General features: G+C 37.8%; 1 protein-coding gene across 5 annotated transcripts in view; it reads left to right on the forward strand.

The window, feature by feature from the left end:
* The window catches only part of lrig1 (leucine-rich repeats and immunoglobulin-like domains 1), a 189,821-nt gene that overhangs the window by 98,128 nt on the left and 74,718 nt on the right, over window positions 1–16,975 (forward strand). For all 5 annotated transcript variants that reach the window (XM_078209489.1, XM_078209490.1, XM_078209485.1 and 2 more), the window contains exon 3: window positions 1,676–1,750. In XM_078209489.1, coding sequence (XP_078065615.1) covers window positions 1,713–1,750 — 38 coding nt within the window. In that variant the 5' untranslated portion in view covers window positions 1,676–1,712. The remainder of the gene's footprint in view (window positions 1–1,675; window positions 1,751–16,975) is intronic.

The following is a 16,975-nucleotide window of genomic DNA, read 5'->3' on the forward strand; positions in this document are numbered from 1 at the left end:
AATCTTTGATAGTTTTGCTTTGTTTGCATCCCTTCTGTCTGCTCTTGCTGTTTAAATGTGGTAATTTGATTCTAAGTGGAAGAATGTTCAAGCTTTCTAGATTATTAATCTTGGTAGCTTCATACATGCAATTACTTGCAAGCTGCTGAAATCATTTCATGAGGAATTTTTTAAAAGACCTGCTTAGAAATTGGTTTCCAGTAATACAAAAAAAAAGTTGACCAGTTAAGCAAAAGAACTAGAAATGTGTCTGGAGGTGGGAAGTTGATTTGAAAATCAACCAAAGTAAGAGAAAATCACCCTTTATTGGAAGTCCGTTCACCTTGCCAGATAAGTCTACATATCCAAATTTAATTTTATTTTGAGGAGGGGAAAAGAATAGAAAAAAAAGGACTATTGGCATCTCATTTTTCTCCTTTTGCTATGGGGGTGGTTTGTTTCTGATCGGGTGAGAGGCAGATATGTTAATGTTATTCATTTGATGAATGATTTCTAGTTTGATTTTTTTTTTGAGTTAAATTTGACCTCTTAATCTCATGCATTAGTAATTTTTGTCACATGTGGAATTATGTGGACATCCCTTGTGGATGTTACCTGCTGTGCTGGGGCCATTCTATGCACTAATATTTTTGTATAAATGAAATGAGTAAAAGTGTGAAATCTTAACATTCTTTTCAATCCTGAAGTGAGTTTCCTTTTCCTTTTACCTGTTCACTTACTTTCATCTCCAAAGCATTTTATACTTTGCCGCCTCCTGCCAGTAAAATCCTAACATTTTACCAGCTCAAAGTGCACTTTCCATTGTCACTTCAACCTCTGCTCTCTAAATGTTTTCTCCTGCTGCCTTCTATTTGCCAGGAAAGTTAATATTTTTACTGAAAATGCTTATTTGTGATTGGCATTTTAAAAAAATCTATATTCTTGAAGCAAATTTTCAAATTGAATCAAAAACAGTCATTTAAAATGGTGAAACCTTTGGTGAGCTTCTGGTTATTTACTATTCATTTACAGAAGGTTTTGAACTCGACAATAACCTACCACCTGACTATTTAAAAAAAAATGTTTTGAAGTGGCTTGTGCACTGCTGTTTGAGGAAAGTTTGTTGTATTCCATCTTTTGAAAATGTACTTTTGAGAAATGAAATGCCGGAGAATACTTTAGGTTCTAAGGTTGAACTTGAAAATGCAACTTGTTAATAGCCTTTTAAAAAAAATAACGAACTGGATGTTATTGAGAGAACTTGTTACTTTGAACCTAGTGTGTTTCAGTGTCTTAGCTTGCTTTTTGACATTTCAATTCTGTTAAACTCCCTTCTGTATATTTTGGGAGCTATGTAACTCCACTAGATTTCTTTGTTTTATTGCCTTTCTCTGGCACCGTTCTCCTTCATCCACCCCAACTACCAGCACCCCATTGAACACAAAATGATCACATATTAAAGTGGAAAAAAAAATTACATTTCTGAACTTACTGCTGTTGAATGGGTACTGATAACCTAAGTAATGCATTTTTGAACCTTTATTGAAAGTATAGAGAAAAAAGTGCTGATGATTTGAACAGGAATGTTATGGAACAGCAATGAAGTACGGTTATCTATTACATGTTCTGCATTCAGGTAAAATGCAAGGTATAAAGAGGAAGCAATGTCATACGTTTTGTTTATTTTCTGTTGCAGGCAACTTGATCATAATGAGTTAACTGCAATTCCTGAGATGGGATCTGCTTCAGCCCACCTTGTATTTCTCCATTTGTAAGTTATTTCTAACAGTTCATCTGTGCTCAGTATGTTTTGAAGTCCTGTTTTTAAGTTAATTTATAACTTCATGTGAAAGTTATCAATTATTCATTGCAATGCTACACTTTAAATGGGCGATGTCAACTTGAAAATAAAAACTATTTCAATTTCTATCGGAATGGTGCCACGTAGAAAACGTTTTCTCACCAGGCAGTGAAGCCAATGTTCCTTGGTTCTTACGGTTTACTTTATACTGCTTATTACACTTGTATGTAGTCTGAGGTACATGATCTGATTTTTCTCTTGTGGTTCTATGCCAATATATATGTGCATGTCATACATTTTTAAAGGCATTGTGAGAGTCATTTGAAGCTCATAAGCTACCACTTAAGGGACTGATCAAAAATGGTCGATTTAGCAAAGTGATTGAATCATTTGGTGTAGTCCACTTACTTGTAGTGTGTCAGGTGTAGTCCACTTACTTGTAGGGTGTCAGGTGTAGTCCACTTGTAGTGTGCCCAGGTGTATTAGCTTTAGTGTGGTTGCAATGTCTGGAAAATGCACTTCTTGTTCTCCATTTGTCTACTAGGAAAGTGGTTGAATTTTTATGTTCTAATTTGTTAATTTTAGTTATTTTAATGGCTAGTTTTAGATTTGGTTGATGCTGTTGAATTTGGTTTTTAAAAAAAAACTTATTGTCACATATTTATGTTATCATTTCTTTATTCATAGTACTTGCTGGCTAATTACAAATTAATTTTAAAATATTGAGAATAAGCCTGCTACAAAAGAAATGATAGTCAAGTCTGTTACTATTCTGTGCTGGTGTACACAGTGGATACATTGGACAGATAACTTTTTGCTATGCCCAACAGAGCTCTTGAGTAGTTTGTGGTGTATATAAGCATTGGCCAAGCTTGCTTCATATTTGCATTAAACTGTGACTTCAGTTAAACTAAAACCCACATAGGTGTGCTAATCTCCTCGGCTCACCTGTATTTACTTTTGCAAAGTTTAATTAAATCAACAAGCCAGCAAAGACAACTTGGCATAACAAGCCTATTGATAAAAAAAATGCTGCTGATGTAATTTTCAAATCAGATTTATCTTGGCTTAGTTTCCAGTTTCTGCAGGCAGAATTGCCAAGAACCCTGCCTGTTTTAACTGTTTAGTGACTGATTGCAAAAATGAAAAGTATTTGCCTTTCCCTGAAGAGCTTTCAGCTATTTAGATCTATCCACTGTAGCTTCCTCCCCAGGCCTCTCTGAGCATTTAAAACATTTTTGCCCTCTAGGTTATACAAGTTTTAGGGTGGAGAAATGCAACTTTTTACATTTCAACCATTCGTTTTCAGCATCAGATACTCCCACATCTGGTATAGAATGGCCAGTTAGTGAAGTTTCTTTACGCTCTTTTTCCTGCAGTTTACCTCCATTCCACTCAAGAATATTATCTGCTGTAGTGTAACATTCTTCTCAGTTTCTTTCCAGCCATGCTGTGAGCTTTGAGGTTTTGATTAGTGCGACATTGGGCCCAATTTTGAGCTGCTGACGCTACTAAAAATGGGTTGAGACTGCCCAATCAATTTCTGAAATTCTAACAGCCAAGGGAATTTCACCTCTGCAGCCTGGGTTGAATTTGAACCTTGGTTTTGGAGGTGGCAGACACATATCCAGCTAGTTGCAACTCCTATTTCCTCCTCTCCCCAATTTTTTAAAAGCCATTTCAAATCCTGTGCTGTCTGTCGACTCCACTAATTTCCCTATTACTGCACAATCTTTACTCTTATGGAGTATTTGTGAAATGTACTGTACAACAGAGTTTTTTTAATGCTCAATTAATTTTGCTCTCTGGCGCATCTCTAATATTTAAGTACAATGTGTCACTTCCATAATATACTTTCTCTTTCAGTCATGATGTGGGGGAGAAATGGTCCAAGTTGCTTCTCTACAACCATAATTCATCGGTAATATTGGTGTTCAGTATTAAATAAGAAACATAAGCCTTGATATTTACAGGGATCGAGCAGGTGGATGTGTCAGTTGATGGGACAAGGTCAAAGAGATCTTGTTGAATTTAGCAACAAGGATTTTGTTAGCATTTTCTTTACTGTTTCCCATCTAGAAATTGGCCAGATTTGGAGTTTGGATCTCTACTGAGCAGGAAGGTTTTCAGGACAGCAGAAGCTATGGGGTAGGTAAGCTCAGGATAGGTCTGCTTGAGGGATTTGGGGAAAGCACTGCTGCTCCTCCTAGTCCAAAATAGTATTAGAAAGGCATTTAACGAGTGGGTCTGGCAGTTCTTGTCATTGTTACTGCAATATTTCCTGAGCCCCTGGGAAATATTGCCTGCAACTCTTAAATTTAAATGGCTACCAAAATCTGAGGCATGAAACCTCATTTAAATAGTATAACCCGCTGTCCTGCCTCTCCAGTGCAAGGTAGCGAATTTCCCCCTTAGCATGTTGCAGTTAAACTGGAAGTAGGTATGCTTACGGTGGATTAGAGATGAATTTCACACATTTTGTAAATCTTTGCCACTTCATTTTATCTAGGTAATTAAGGATTCGGACATCTAAAAGTTTTACTGTTATATTTTAATTCCTGTTTCTTTTTCTGCAAGTCCAGCTTGAACCATAAGTGCACATTTACTATTTGAATTGAACAACTTTGTTGCTTTCCTGAACATTGTACCAAATGACTGCTTGTCATAGCTGTTGAACTCAAGCTTATCAACATCTTAATGAGTTTACAATGTATTTGCTTGTATGTTTTGCTCAGTTGTGAGCACTCTTAACTCAGTTCTGGATTCAAACTCTAACCTGGAATTTCAACATATAATCCCGCTTTGCACTTCAGTGCATTACTGAGGAAGCCAACATTCCTCCCTCAACCAGCACAACCAAGAAGTGGGTTAACTGGTCACTCGTCACATTCTATTGTACATTATCTCTATCTGTTAACACCTTTTGAGTGAGATACTGTAATTTACCAGCTGTATTAACGCACTGGTTTTAAATAATGGTTCTCAAGCTTTGAATTTCGGCAATCCAAAATTAAAATTAAGATAACCTTCAGATTAAAAATTGGTATAAAAATTTATCCAAATAAAATGTCTTGAACTATGCACCATTCCAAAACGACTGTTGGTACTTATCTGATCCAATTGCTTCCCAGCGGGAAAGTTCAGGTGCAAATTTATGAATTTAAAATTGCGTTTTAAAGGAGGCACCTTTTTTTAAACTTTCTGCTCTACTTCATGCTGATGCATGGTAAGGTGTAGGCATTTCTCGTGAACCAGGAGGGTCAGTTTATTTCCTTTACTTGTCTAATGCCCACCTATTGCTTTTTAGTAGGAGAAATTCTGAATAGTGACCAGGAGTGGGAACATTTACTTTTTGCTTTCTCCTCTCTCGTTTTAGAGCACTAAGGTTATCTGTAAGAATCCTTACAGCCTGACTGAAAATGACTGCAAACCCTATTGTGAATCGGACACTGCCCCACTTTGTGGCTTAGCATCCTACGAAGTGGAACATGTTCTCACTAGCCATAGGAAACCTTACACACAGCAAAATTCTAATATCAGAATTTTACGTTTAATGTTTCGGAAGATGTATTTTAAGTATTTCATCTTTGGGTATTTCTGACAATGCTTCAAGCCATATGACAAAATTGGAAAAAATGCTCAAATGATTTCTGTATAACAATTAGTGAAACCCAGAACACTTCTGTCTTAAGCAATCGAAGATGAGCTTGCAGCATTTAAAACAAAAAGTTCCTGACTATTCTAATTAGGCCATAATTAAACTGACGCAGAATTTGTAAGTACTTGATGCATTGTAGTTGATGTCATAAGTTCTCACGTTGACTTTAAAAATTGAATATGCTGAAGACTGCCATAGAGTTAAATAGCACATTCTTTGGATGCTTTTGTATGAACACAAAAAGCAAAACTCTGCAAGTTGAGAATTGTAATTCCTTGCGATGGCCTTGGAATTGCTCTGTTGTTGTTGCTGTATTTCATAGGGAATGCTCAGTTGAAGCAGTTAAAAAGTTCATTGATTCTATTCTGACTAAGTGAAAAAATTTAAATAGTTTGAAATTTCACCTTGTATTTAAAACCCTATTGCCAGACTGCAAATGTTCATGATAAATTATTGTCAACATTTTTCAGAGGGACAAATCCCATAATTCTCAATCACTTGTCCTATTGAAATGAAACTTGTTTTGAAATTGCATCCTAAACTTAAGGAAGTTTTGAGGAATTGTTCAATTTTGTGGCAATAATGGCACTTCTAACTCGAAAGTTGCAATTTGTAGCCCAGCCACTGCTCTTTATTTAAATCTGCATTCCATTATCAGACAAGATTCTTGACTCTTTGCTGACACGTTGACAAAGCATTCCACCTTGGAGAGTATTGGAAATGGAAGCAAACCAATGATCTTCAGATTGATGGCCTCAAAGAGCAGTTGCTCGTTTTCTTTTGGTGACAGAGAAAATGTGGTGATGAATGACCAGCAAAGGGTATTGGGTTTTACCTTGTAATGCTCTTCAGTAAATTAAGTTATTCTTGATGCAATTAGTTGTTTGGTATTACAGAACGTAAGTATTGCTGAAAAATCCATTTTGTCAAAGCTTTTCACCTTGCACTCATCAGGACAATCGCAGCAATATCATGCCAAGGCAAAGGACATCTATGCTGTATGAGAAGAGTGTGTGGATTGGTTGGCAAGTGGACTCTGATAGAGACGTTGCCATGGAGAATGCACCAGTTAATGGCGACTGACAGTAAACTGCTAAGCATTGTTTGAAAATTTTAAACCAGGCAGCTTGACTCCGGTCATCCTGAGGAATGAGCTGGCGAATGGCTACCTTGTATAGCTATCATTTGTGTAGCTGAAACAGGCACGATGCGTGTACATGTTCTTTCTGTCAGCAAAGAACAGGGCCCTGTGTATTAATATATGCAGCTTCCAGTACACTGCAAACCCACTGACAATCTTAAATTGGTTGCCATGTCAAGGATTATATAGCAAATGTTGTCCAATTGTAAAATCTGGGAACTAAATATTCAGGGGTATGTGACTTTTCATGAGGACAGACAGGAGGGAAAGGGTGGGGGGGAGGGGCTTTGTTGTAATGAGGTGGAATAAGTATGATAGCAAGAAATGATCTTGGATCAGAAGATGTGCCTCCACATGGGTGGAGGTAAGAAATAACAATGAAAAGACATTGTTGGGAGTAGTCTATAGGCTCCCTAACAGTAGCTGTAGAAAAGAAAAGAAATCAGGAGATAATGAGGGCATTTTTTTTTTTAAAAAGGCAGTAATTAATCATGGGTAACTTTAATCTACATGTGGATTGGGAAAATCAAATTGGTAGAGGTAGCCATGAGAGAAAATTCATTGAGTGTATTTGAGACAGTGAGGGATCAGGCTATTTTGGATCTGATAATGTGTAATTAAGCAGGTTTAATAAACCATTTCAGAGTAAAAGATCCTCCAGAAAACAATGGCCATAACATAGTAGAATTTAGCATTCAGTTTGAGTGTGAGAAACCAGGATCAGAAATAACTGTGCTAAACCTAATTACAAAGGAATGGGGACAGAATTGGCTGGAGTGAGCTGAGAAAAGGATTTATCAGAAAAGGCAGTTGAACTACAGTGACCGACGTTAATGAAAACAGTTCATAACTCACAACAAAGATACTTCCCAGTGAAGAATAAGGATTCTAGGAAGGTAATAAATCAATCAAGGTTAACCAAGGATGTTAAGGATTGGATGATTTTTTTTTTCTTTCAGTTTAATACTATGTGACAAAGATTAGTGGTAAGCCAGAGGATTGGGAAGGTTTTAAAAGCAACAAAGGATGACCAAAAATATAATGAGGGAGAACATAAATTATGAGGTTAAACTAGCAGTAATATAAAATCGGACAGTCAGAGCTGCTTTAAATATATAAAAAGAGAGAGAGGCCAAAGTGTACGTAGGTCAGTTCGAGAGTGAGACTGGGGAAATAATAGGAAACAGAAATGGCAGAGGAGTTAAATAAATACTTTGCATCACTGTTCACAGTAAAAGACACTAAACATTCCAAAAATACTAAACAATCAAGGGGCAATGGGGGAAGGAAATAAATATAGTTATCATTAGAGAAGAAATACTAGGGAACCTAATAGGGCTAAAGGCCTCTGGTCCTGATGGGTTGCATCCTAGGATATTAAAGGAAGTAGCTACAGAAATAGTGGATGCACGGGTAGTGATCTTCTGAGAATCCTTAAAGTCTGGAAAAGTCCCAGAGAGATAGAAAACTGCCAATATAACGCTCTTTTTTTCAAAAAGGGGTGGAGACAAAAAGCACATAACTATAGACCAGTTAGCTTAACATCGGTCATTGGGAAAATGTTCAAAATCCATTATAAAGAATGTAATAGCAGAGCATTTAGAAATACATAATATAATCAAGCAGAGTCAGCATTGCTTCATGAAGGGGAAATCATGCCTGTCAAATTTATTAGAGTTCTTTGAGGTGGTAATGAGAAAGATAAATAACGGGGAACATGTCAATGTAATGTACTTGGATTTCCAAAAAATGTTTGACAAGGTACCATACAAAAAACTACTTAAGAGCCCACAATGTTGGGGGTAGCATATTAGCATGGTTAGAGGATAGGTGGGAAGGCCAGTGGTGAAGATGACAGAGTCTACAGAGGGACACAGACCGGGAAAATTTGGCAGATGGAGTATAATGTAGGAAAATGTGAAGTTATACATTTTGGTAGGAAGAATGAAAGAGCTGAATATTAACGTTGTAAGAGTTTTACAGCACAAAAAGAGGCCCTTCAACCCATCGTGTCTGGGCCAGCGATCAAGCACCTATCTGTTCTAATCCCATTTTCAAGTGCTTGGTCCATAGCCTTGTGTGCTATGGCATTTCAGGTACTCATCTAAATGCTTAAATGTTGAGGGTTCCTGCCTCGATCACCTTTCAGGTAGTGAGTTCCAGATTCCCACCACCTGGGTGAAAACATTTTTCCTGAAATCCCCTCTAAATCTCCTGCCCCTTACCTTAAATCTATTACCCCTGGTTATTGACCCCAATAAATTCAGAAAGCTTCAGTATAGATGGATTTGGATGTCCTTATGCATAAATTGCAAAAAGCTGACATGCAGGTTCAGTAAGTAATAGCGAAGGCAAATGGAATGTTGACCTTTATTTCAAAGGGAATGGAGTATAAAAATATGGAAATCTTGCTAATGGGATCCTCCGATGGCTTGACAAGGTAGAAACCGACAGATTGTCTTCCCTTGTGTGGGAGTCTAAGGCCAGAGGGCATTATCTCAGAGTAAGGAGTTGCCCAGTTAATACTGAGAGGAGGAGGAATTTCTTTTCTGAGATAGTGAATCTGTGAGATTGTTCAGAGGGTTGTAAAGGCTGAGCAGTTAAGCATGTTCAAGGCTGAGATGGACGGATGTTTAATCAGTAAGGGAATCCAGGGTTATGGAGATAAGGCGGGAAAGTGGAGTTGAGGATTATCCTATTTAATCAGTCATTATCTTATTGAATGGCGGAGCAGACTCGAAGGGCTGAATCTCCCATTTCTGCTCCTACCTCTTAAGGTCTTAATCATATCTAATGTTGGGCACCGTTTTGAGTTTTGCAAGCATGGGCTGGTTGGGCATGGTCTGTACCTTGCTGTTTATGAACAGTGGAAGGGACATGTTGTTTGTACAATTTGCCGGTCTTTGAGACAGAGCCTACATACTGAACATCACACTGGCACTGTAATTCATGTACCACATTAATCAGTTGTGTGATAGGCAGAACATCTTTTTGGCTTGATGGTTCTTAAGTTCATAAGATATAGGAGCAGAATTGGGCCATGCGGCCCATTGAGTCCGCTTCACCATTCGATCGTGGCTGATATGCTCCTCTCTCTCACCCATTACCAATTAAAAATCTGTCTAGCTCCTCCTCAAATTTACTCACTGTCCCAGCATCCACAGCACTTTGGGGTAGCAAATTCCACAGATTCACAACCCTTTGGGAGAAGTAGTTTCTCCTCAACTCTCTCTCAAATTTGCTACCCTTATCCTAAGACTTTGACCTCTTGTCCTAGAATGCCCCACAAGAGGAAGCATCTGCTCCACGTTTACTTTATCCATATTTTTAATCATCATGGTTCTGTCATGTTAGTGGTGAATACCACTCGTGTTGCTACTGCATGGTAGCAACATGAAACAGCGAGCTTCACCTGTTGCTTAAGCTCGTGCAAAATGATCTAATCAGGGTAGCTATTATCCCACAGGATGCCTTTGCTGCACCCAATTTCTGCATCAAGCTTGCGTGGTGAGCAAATGGCTTGGACCCTATTTACAGGGTTGCTGATAGAGCCAATCATATATAGCTTATGGAATTGTAAGGATACCAATGTGTGTATTGATCAACGAAGGTAGGCTTGCGATGGAACGTGGTAGAGAACACCCCAGCATATTTCTTACCTAGTAAGTCAAGGAAAACAAGTTAATTTGACTGCTCTGTTTCGAGGATGAATTTGAGCACAGGATGAAGCCCTTTAAGACATAAAAAGAAAAAATTACATTCTGTTATGGGTTTAATATAGCAAATGTATCATCCATATATTGGAAAAATGCATGGGGTAGTAGGTTAGGCGCCATTCCATCGAAGGCATGTTTCTCATGGAACGCAACAAAGATGTACATCCCAAAGACTGGCAGATCGTATCAAACAGCATGTAATTTCCACTGTTCGCAGTGGACCCAACCAACCCTTTTTTGCAAAACTCAAAAGTACCCAACATTAAATGTGATTCTGCGATTGGGCAACATTTGCTAAATAATCCTTGATATATTAAAAGTTACGCTCTCAGCTTATGATCATCAGTTGTACTTGCAGTGTGTTGCATTTGCATATTTTGGAAGCTACATATATAAGTAAAAGGGCCCTGTTTTTTGGAGAAAGAACATGTACACACATGGTGCCTGTTTCAGATAAACAAAATAAATAACAGCCATTTGCTGGTTCATTCCTCAGGGCAATAATCAGAGTCGAGCTGCCTGGTTTAAATTTTCAAACAATGCTTGGTTGATTGTCAGTCACCGTTGACTGGTGCATTCTCCATGGCCCCATCTCTACAAATCAGTCCACTTACCAACCAATCAGCACATTCTTTTCATAAGTATAAAGTTGTTGTTTCCCCTGGTATTTTTGCAATTGTCCTGATGAATGCAAGATAAAAAGCTTCAGCAACACTCTTATTCCTAATAGGAGATTGGTGACTGACTTTGTTAATATTTAAATACTCCATAAAATAATGGTGCGTTATTATTTCCCAGCAACTACACAGATTGCTGATAAATTGGGGTATGTGGTTATACAATGACAGTTGCTGCAGTATGGCAGCAAGGATGTCAGTCTGGCTCTGGGGCCCAATAAAAATTAGTTGGGCTCCTAACAGGTTTTGCCTAATCACATCCAGTCTGCCACAGAAGAATGTCATCTGGACCCCATTGTCACAGGTATTTGCAATGCTGCTGTATTTTCCTCTTTCACAGGTGGGAACCCTTATAGTACTCCTCATGTAGGTGCCAATGTTGCTCAGTATGTGGGGGAGGTGGGAGTGATGGGTCAGAATCAGTCCATTGTGCTTTTCCTACCTCCGTTTTGGCAGTGGTGGGAGACTGGTATGTTCGATACACATTGGGAGGCTATAATACATGGTGAAGCTCCATGGGATGTGAGGACACGCTTAAAGTGCCCATGTTCATGCCAGCATCCTCGCAGTGTAATTATGGGTATAGGCATGCCTGTGCCACTTCTGTCTCCACTTACTGCCCCCTCCCCTCCCTACAAGGGACTCTGAAACGCCTCGTTGACCTCTCATTCAGTTTCTACCCCTCCCCCCTGACTGTCTCTGGTGCTCTGTAGTTTATTTCATGAGGTGTGGGCATTGCTGGCAAGACCAGCACTTGTTGTTGATCTATAATTTCTGCTGCGAACAGGTAAGAGTTATCAGATTACAATTGGTCTGGTGTCACATGGGCCAGACTAGGTAAGGACAGCAAATTTCCTTCCTTTAAAGGAACCAGATTGGTTTTTCCAACAATGGATGATATTGTTTCCAGGTTACTATTACTAGCTTTCAATTTCAGATTTTAAAAAAAATTAATTGCTGCCATGGTGGGATTTGAACCTTGAGAGAATTAGTCTTGGCCTTTAGATTGCGAGTCCAGACATTACCATTATGCCAATATCTCTTTCAGCAATAGAAAGGAATAAACAATTACAATGATGCAGCATGATTTGATTGCACACTCAGCTTTGTATTTATTGCACAAGACAAAAATAAAGCAGTTTGATCCTAATGGTCAGTGATGGTGTTCCCATGTGGCATGAACATGTTCCCACCCTTATTACCTTGCAGTTACGCATGGAAACAGTTTTTCTGCATCTATTGAACCCATACATAGATTCAAAAATCTTTATCATCCACTTTGATATCTTCTTTGACTTTGGGCAACAATCCACTCAAAAGCAATAAGGCTGTGAAATTCAATCGATTCAATATTGGCACCTTTTAAGTACCATAATAATTGCAAATAAATACATGCTATCCTGAGGATTGAGCACAAACCTGCAAGGAAAAGAATCGGAGATCTGGTGTGATGGAGAGTGAGGAGATGAAGCTCCCAATGACCAACTTTTTTTCCTCATCCATCCTTCTTAATCATTCACCATTGCCTTTTCTGCAATTTCAAGTTTAATTTCAATTTTTAAAAGTGCCCTCCATTTTCACTGTAATCTGATGTTGGGAAAATATTGATCACCCCCAGGTCCTGCACCATCACAGAAATGTTTTTCACATTGCAGTGAAGGGTTTTACGTGGATTTGGGAAGATTTTTTGTGTGTGTAATTATTGGTTGTAATGACACTGCAATCTGTTTGGTTCACTACACCATGCTGGATACAGTCACATATTCTGCATAAGTACATTTAAATTTGACGCAGGTTAATCAATCTGAAAATCAGTCTATTTTCTGCAGCTAATGGTGAAAGATTAGTTCTACTTGCACTATGAAAAGCTGTGAGGTGTTCTTTGATGTGCACTTTGTAACCACCATTTCCAGCTGGTGGTCAGCCTGTTGGCGTGAGGAACAATCTGAGATGGCATAGATTAGTATTCCTCAGTTTCCTTTGTGCAGCAATTTACTGTTAAGCATGTTATTGGGTGCCTTTCTCTGTGGGGTAGGGGAGAAAAGAGACACAATTCGCCAAATGGTAAGAGTCTATTTTGGTAACTGAAGGAATGTTACAAAAGGTGTAACTGAACTTAACAAGTATTTTTGAAAGAGATGTTTAACGGAGAAAAACAATTTTGAGTGAGGCCAAGATAGTAACGAGAAAAGCTTCTTTCCATGGCTTTTTAAAAAAAAGACAATTTTCTGAATAGTTTAATCAGTTATCCTTTTTATGCCTTTTTAAAATATTATATCTGGATTCTGAGGCTGAAATTGAATTTATTGGAAGTAATTTTAAGAATCCTGAAGTAGAAGTTGGATTGGGTGATGGGGCAGACTTCCTCAAGCAGTAATATTACAACAAATGTACAGCTGGCTTTAATTATTTGTTGCACTTTATTTGGTGTTGCTGTATTGAATGCAGACAAAAAGCAGAAGTTGGGGCTACAGCTCGTGTGAAATTTCACAGGAATAACACAATAAATAGAGTGCAGGTGAGTACAATGCCAGACGTGTAGGAGGATGCTGAGTCCAGAGTTGAGTCTTGGTCCGAGATTCTGCAGACTGTTTTGTATCAGTGCTTTTTAATTTACATAATTTTTAGTAAATATTGCCAGTAATTTAAGCAGCAATTAATTTGCCAAATAGCCCTTCCAATTAAAAATGAGTTTTTACATTGTTTCCTTCACATGCTGGTAGAATGGGCCCATGTTTCTGTCATTTGGAAACCCTTGTATGGTATGCTGTGATAGAGTATTGGAGACTTCCAAAGTGATCCTTCCACTCAGTGAGGGCATCTTAGTATTAGTTTTGTTTTCCTTTGTTCAGGTGTGGGTCCATTCATTCATTTGAATAGACGAGGGGACAGCACTGATATGAGTTTTAAAATGGTTTTGTTTTATTGAACAGAACTTAAAATTAACATGATAAAAGCAAAAAGAAAAAGCGAACTTAGGAGACTGGCTTTTACTGCCAACCCCTGTACTGAGCTTGAACGCACTGAACTGATCTCAAAAACAAACTGAAAAAACACACACTAAAATACAAACTCTTTTTCAACCGTTATCTCATTAATGGAAATGTTTTCCGCAGGCTGTCTCCGACTTAGAAAAACAATCCTTACTGCTGCTGCTATGAAAAATTTGTTTGCCTGAATTGTGTACCCTTCAGGAATGCAGTCAATTTTCAGCTAACCTTTAGCCTTCTGATTCTACATGTAGTCAAGCTAGCAGTCAATTTTTTTAAGCTTAGCACAGTTAGTTGCACAGGCAGAAATATCTTAAAATGAAGTCTTTGCATAGACTGAAGTAAACATGGCTAAGCATACATAGGGGCAGACATTTGTTCATGTAAAAATTAATTCCTGGTGTGTGGACACTACTGGCAAGACCAGCATTTATAGCTTATTCCCACATCTAGTGTCCATCAGTGTGTTTGTCGAAGAGTATTCAGGATTGGAACCGTGGTTTTGCATGCTGAAGGATTTTATGTCCCTGCTTGGCCTCATCAAATACAGACCAGTAATTGTACCTGGGACATTTCTGCTCTCTGGCACAGATGCCCCGCCCTGACAAAAATTAATAATTGGGAGAATTGTTTTTTACTTTCAGCAGGAGGATACTAGATGTACTGCAGCAACTTGCCACCACCTGCTCGAGGGCAATTAGGGATGAGCATCAAATGCTAGCCTTGCCAGTGATTCTTGCATTCCTTTAAAGAATAAAAACAGATTTATGTTTAGCAGAATAACATTGTCTGCAGTAAAGAATGGAGTACTATTTGAGCATGTATTAAATGTAAGAAAGGCAAAAACAAGAAGGCTAAAACTATTGTAGTTATGATTTAAGACCAATGTTAGAATAACCAAAAATGAAAGGGGATCAATAGCCTTCTGAATAGCAAAGAATCTTTAGATTTATTCACATTATAGGAGCAATGGGTGAGAGTTTTTTTGGGGGGGAATAAAGTAAGATGAGCTGAACAGCATCCCTCATCTGTTTCTTGTAATAACTATTCATTAAAAATGCCATGCTTTCCTTCATCTGGTAAGACTATTTGTCTTGCAAGATTTGTGATCTTCATGCTCCAATTAGACTCATTGACATTTGAACAGGGCACATCTTGAAGTTGAAGAGCAGCAACAGTGATTAACAGGAGTAGTTTTAAGAATGTGCTCACCTGAAGTGTTTCACACGATTGAAGAAAATTTACAATTTCAATTTTTTCTCTGTTTCTGCTTCAGTAATTTTGAGAATTGACTTTTTAAATGTGTTAATTAAGAAATGTACATAACTAGCATAGGTGTTTTTGACAAAACCTTGACCAAAGACTTTTGATCATTATCATTCATTTGAAATGTGATGATACTGTGCCTTTAAGTAATATATGTATATCATGGTTCTTGTAAGGGGTATGTTTAGAATTTAGATCTGGTTTGCAAGGTGCCGATTTGTCTAAGAATCCTTTTAAGTTGGTAGTTGGGAGAACAGGATAAGTATCTAGGGTGTTCATTTTTAGCCAGGTTAATATATTTGTATTTACTTAGGTTTCTCTTGGGGCTTCAGTAGAGTTTTGCTTAGGTTGATTGACAAGGCTTAATGGGAGGAGCTAGTTTTGCAGGGAAGATGCACAGTTTCTCTTTTTTTAAAAGCAAGCAGTTACTGCCTAGTTCTGAAAGAAGCAAGGCGTCCCTCTCCCTCTCCCTCTCTGCAGAGGTATTCTTTGTGCGCTAGGACTGACAATCTAAGTGAAAGCAAGTAAGCCCATGTTTTGCTAACTGGGTTTAAGTACAAGAGGAATATTGCTTGAATTGGAACTCCGAGATAGGTTAGCAGTTAAAAATTGTATTTTGTCATTTTTACACATTGTTCAATTGTTAAATGTTAAGCAAATTAATTTGTTATTATTAAACTGTGTTGTTAAATTAAATTTGTTTTGATAAAACCTTCCCAGTGTGTCAGTTGATTCTCTCCTGGAGTGAAGCATTATATCCTCAGAATGCCAAAATAGCAAATTGTTGGGGTCTATTCTGACTTCATAATATGCCTTGGGGTTTCTGAACTGTACTCTAACAGGAACTCTTAATATCTCAACTCTTCCATTTGCTTTTTAGAAATCTAAATACACTACATCTATAGGTTCCCCTTTATCTACTCTCCCTCTTACATCCTCATAGAATTTGAACAAATTTGTCAAACATGATTTACCTTTCATAAAACCATGTTGACCTGGTTTGATTCTATGGCAAGTATATCCTTTCTTGGTTAAGACAAATATTGCACACTACTCCAGGTGTGGTCTCGCCAAGGCTCAGTGCAGCTGCAGTAAGATATCTTTGCTCCTGTACCCAAACCCTCTTGCGATGAAGGCCAACATATCATTTGCCTTCCGAACTGATTTAAAAAAAGACAAGTACTTCCATGAACATGAAGTGTACACATTTGTATTCTAATTATTATGATCTTACAAATTTTACAGTATTAAATGTAAACTTCTAAATTGAACAGCCATTAATAGTTTAAATTGTAAAGATAAATCATATGGTAAACTGAATATGTCCCTTTGCATGACTGTGTCTTGCAACCCATTAACAGAGCTGACATCGTTGAAGGATGCTGTGTTGCTAATCAATTTAGGATAGTAATTCAAGCAGTTTGATTCACCAAAACTAAATGTGGAAGCTGGAAACACGAAATATAAACAGAAAATGCTGAAAAAGTCAGCATCTATGGAGAGGAAAAACACACATCCTGCCTATTATTTCTGATAGTGGGCATTTTGTAGATAATGTTTCTTTTTAAAAATGTGGTTCTGTATTTCATCTCTGCATTGCTCAAAAAAGCTTGATTTTTATATTGGTTGCAAGATTGAGGGATCTAATCCCACTGTTTGAAGATATATCCATTGGAGGTGTGAATATGGGCTGCGAAGAAGGAAAATATTAGAATTAAGCATCCGATAATTTATTTGCTGGATGCAA

The sequence above is a fragment of the Mustelus asterias genome, chromosome 3, assembly GCF_964213995.1.
Source record: "Mustelus asterias chromosome 3, sMusAst1.hap1.1, whole genome shotgun sequence".
NCBI lineage: Eukaryota > Metazoa > Chordata > Chondrichthyes > Carcharhiniformes > Triakidae > Mustelus > Mustelus asterias.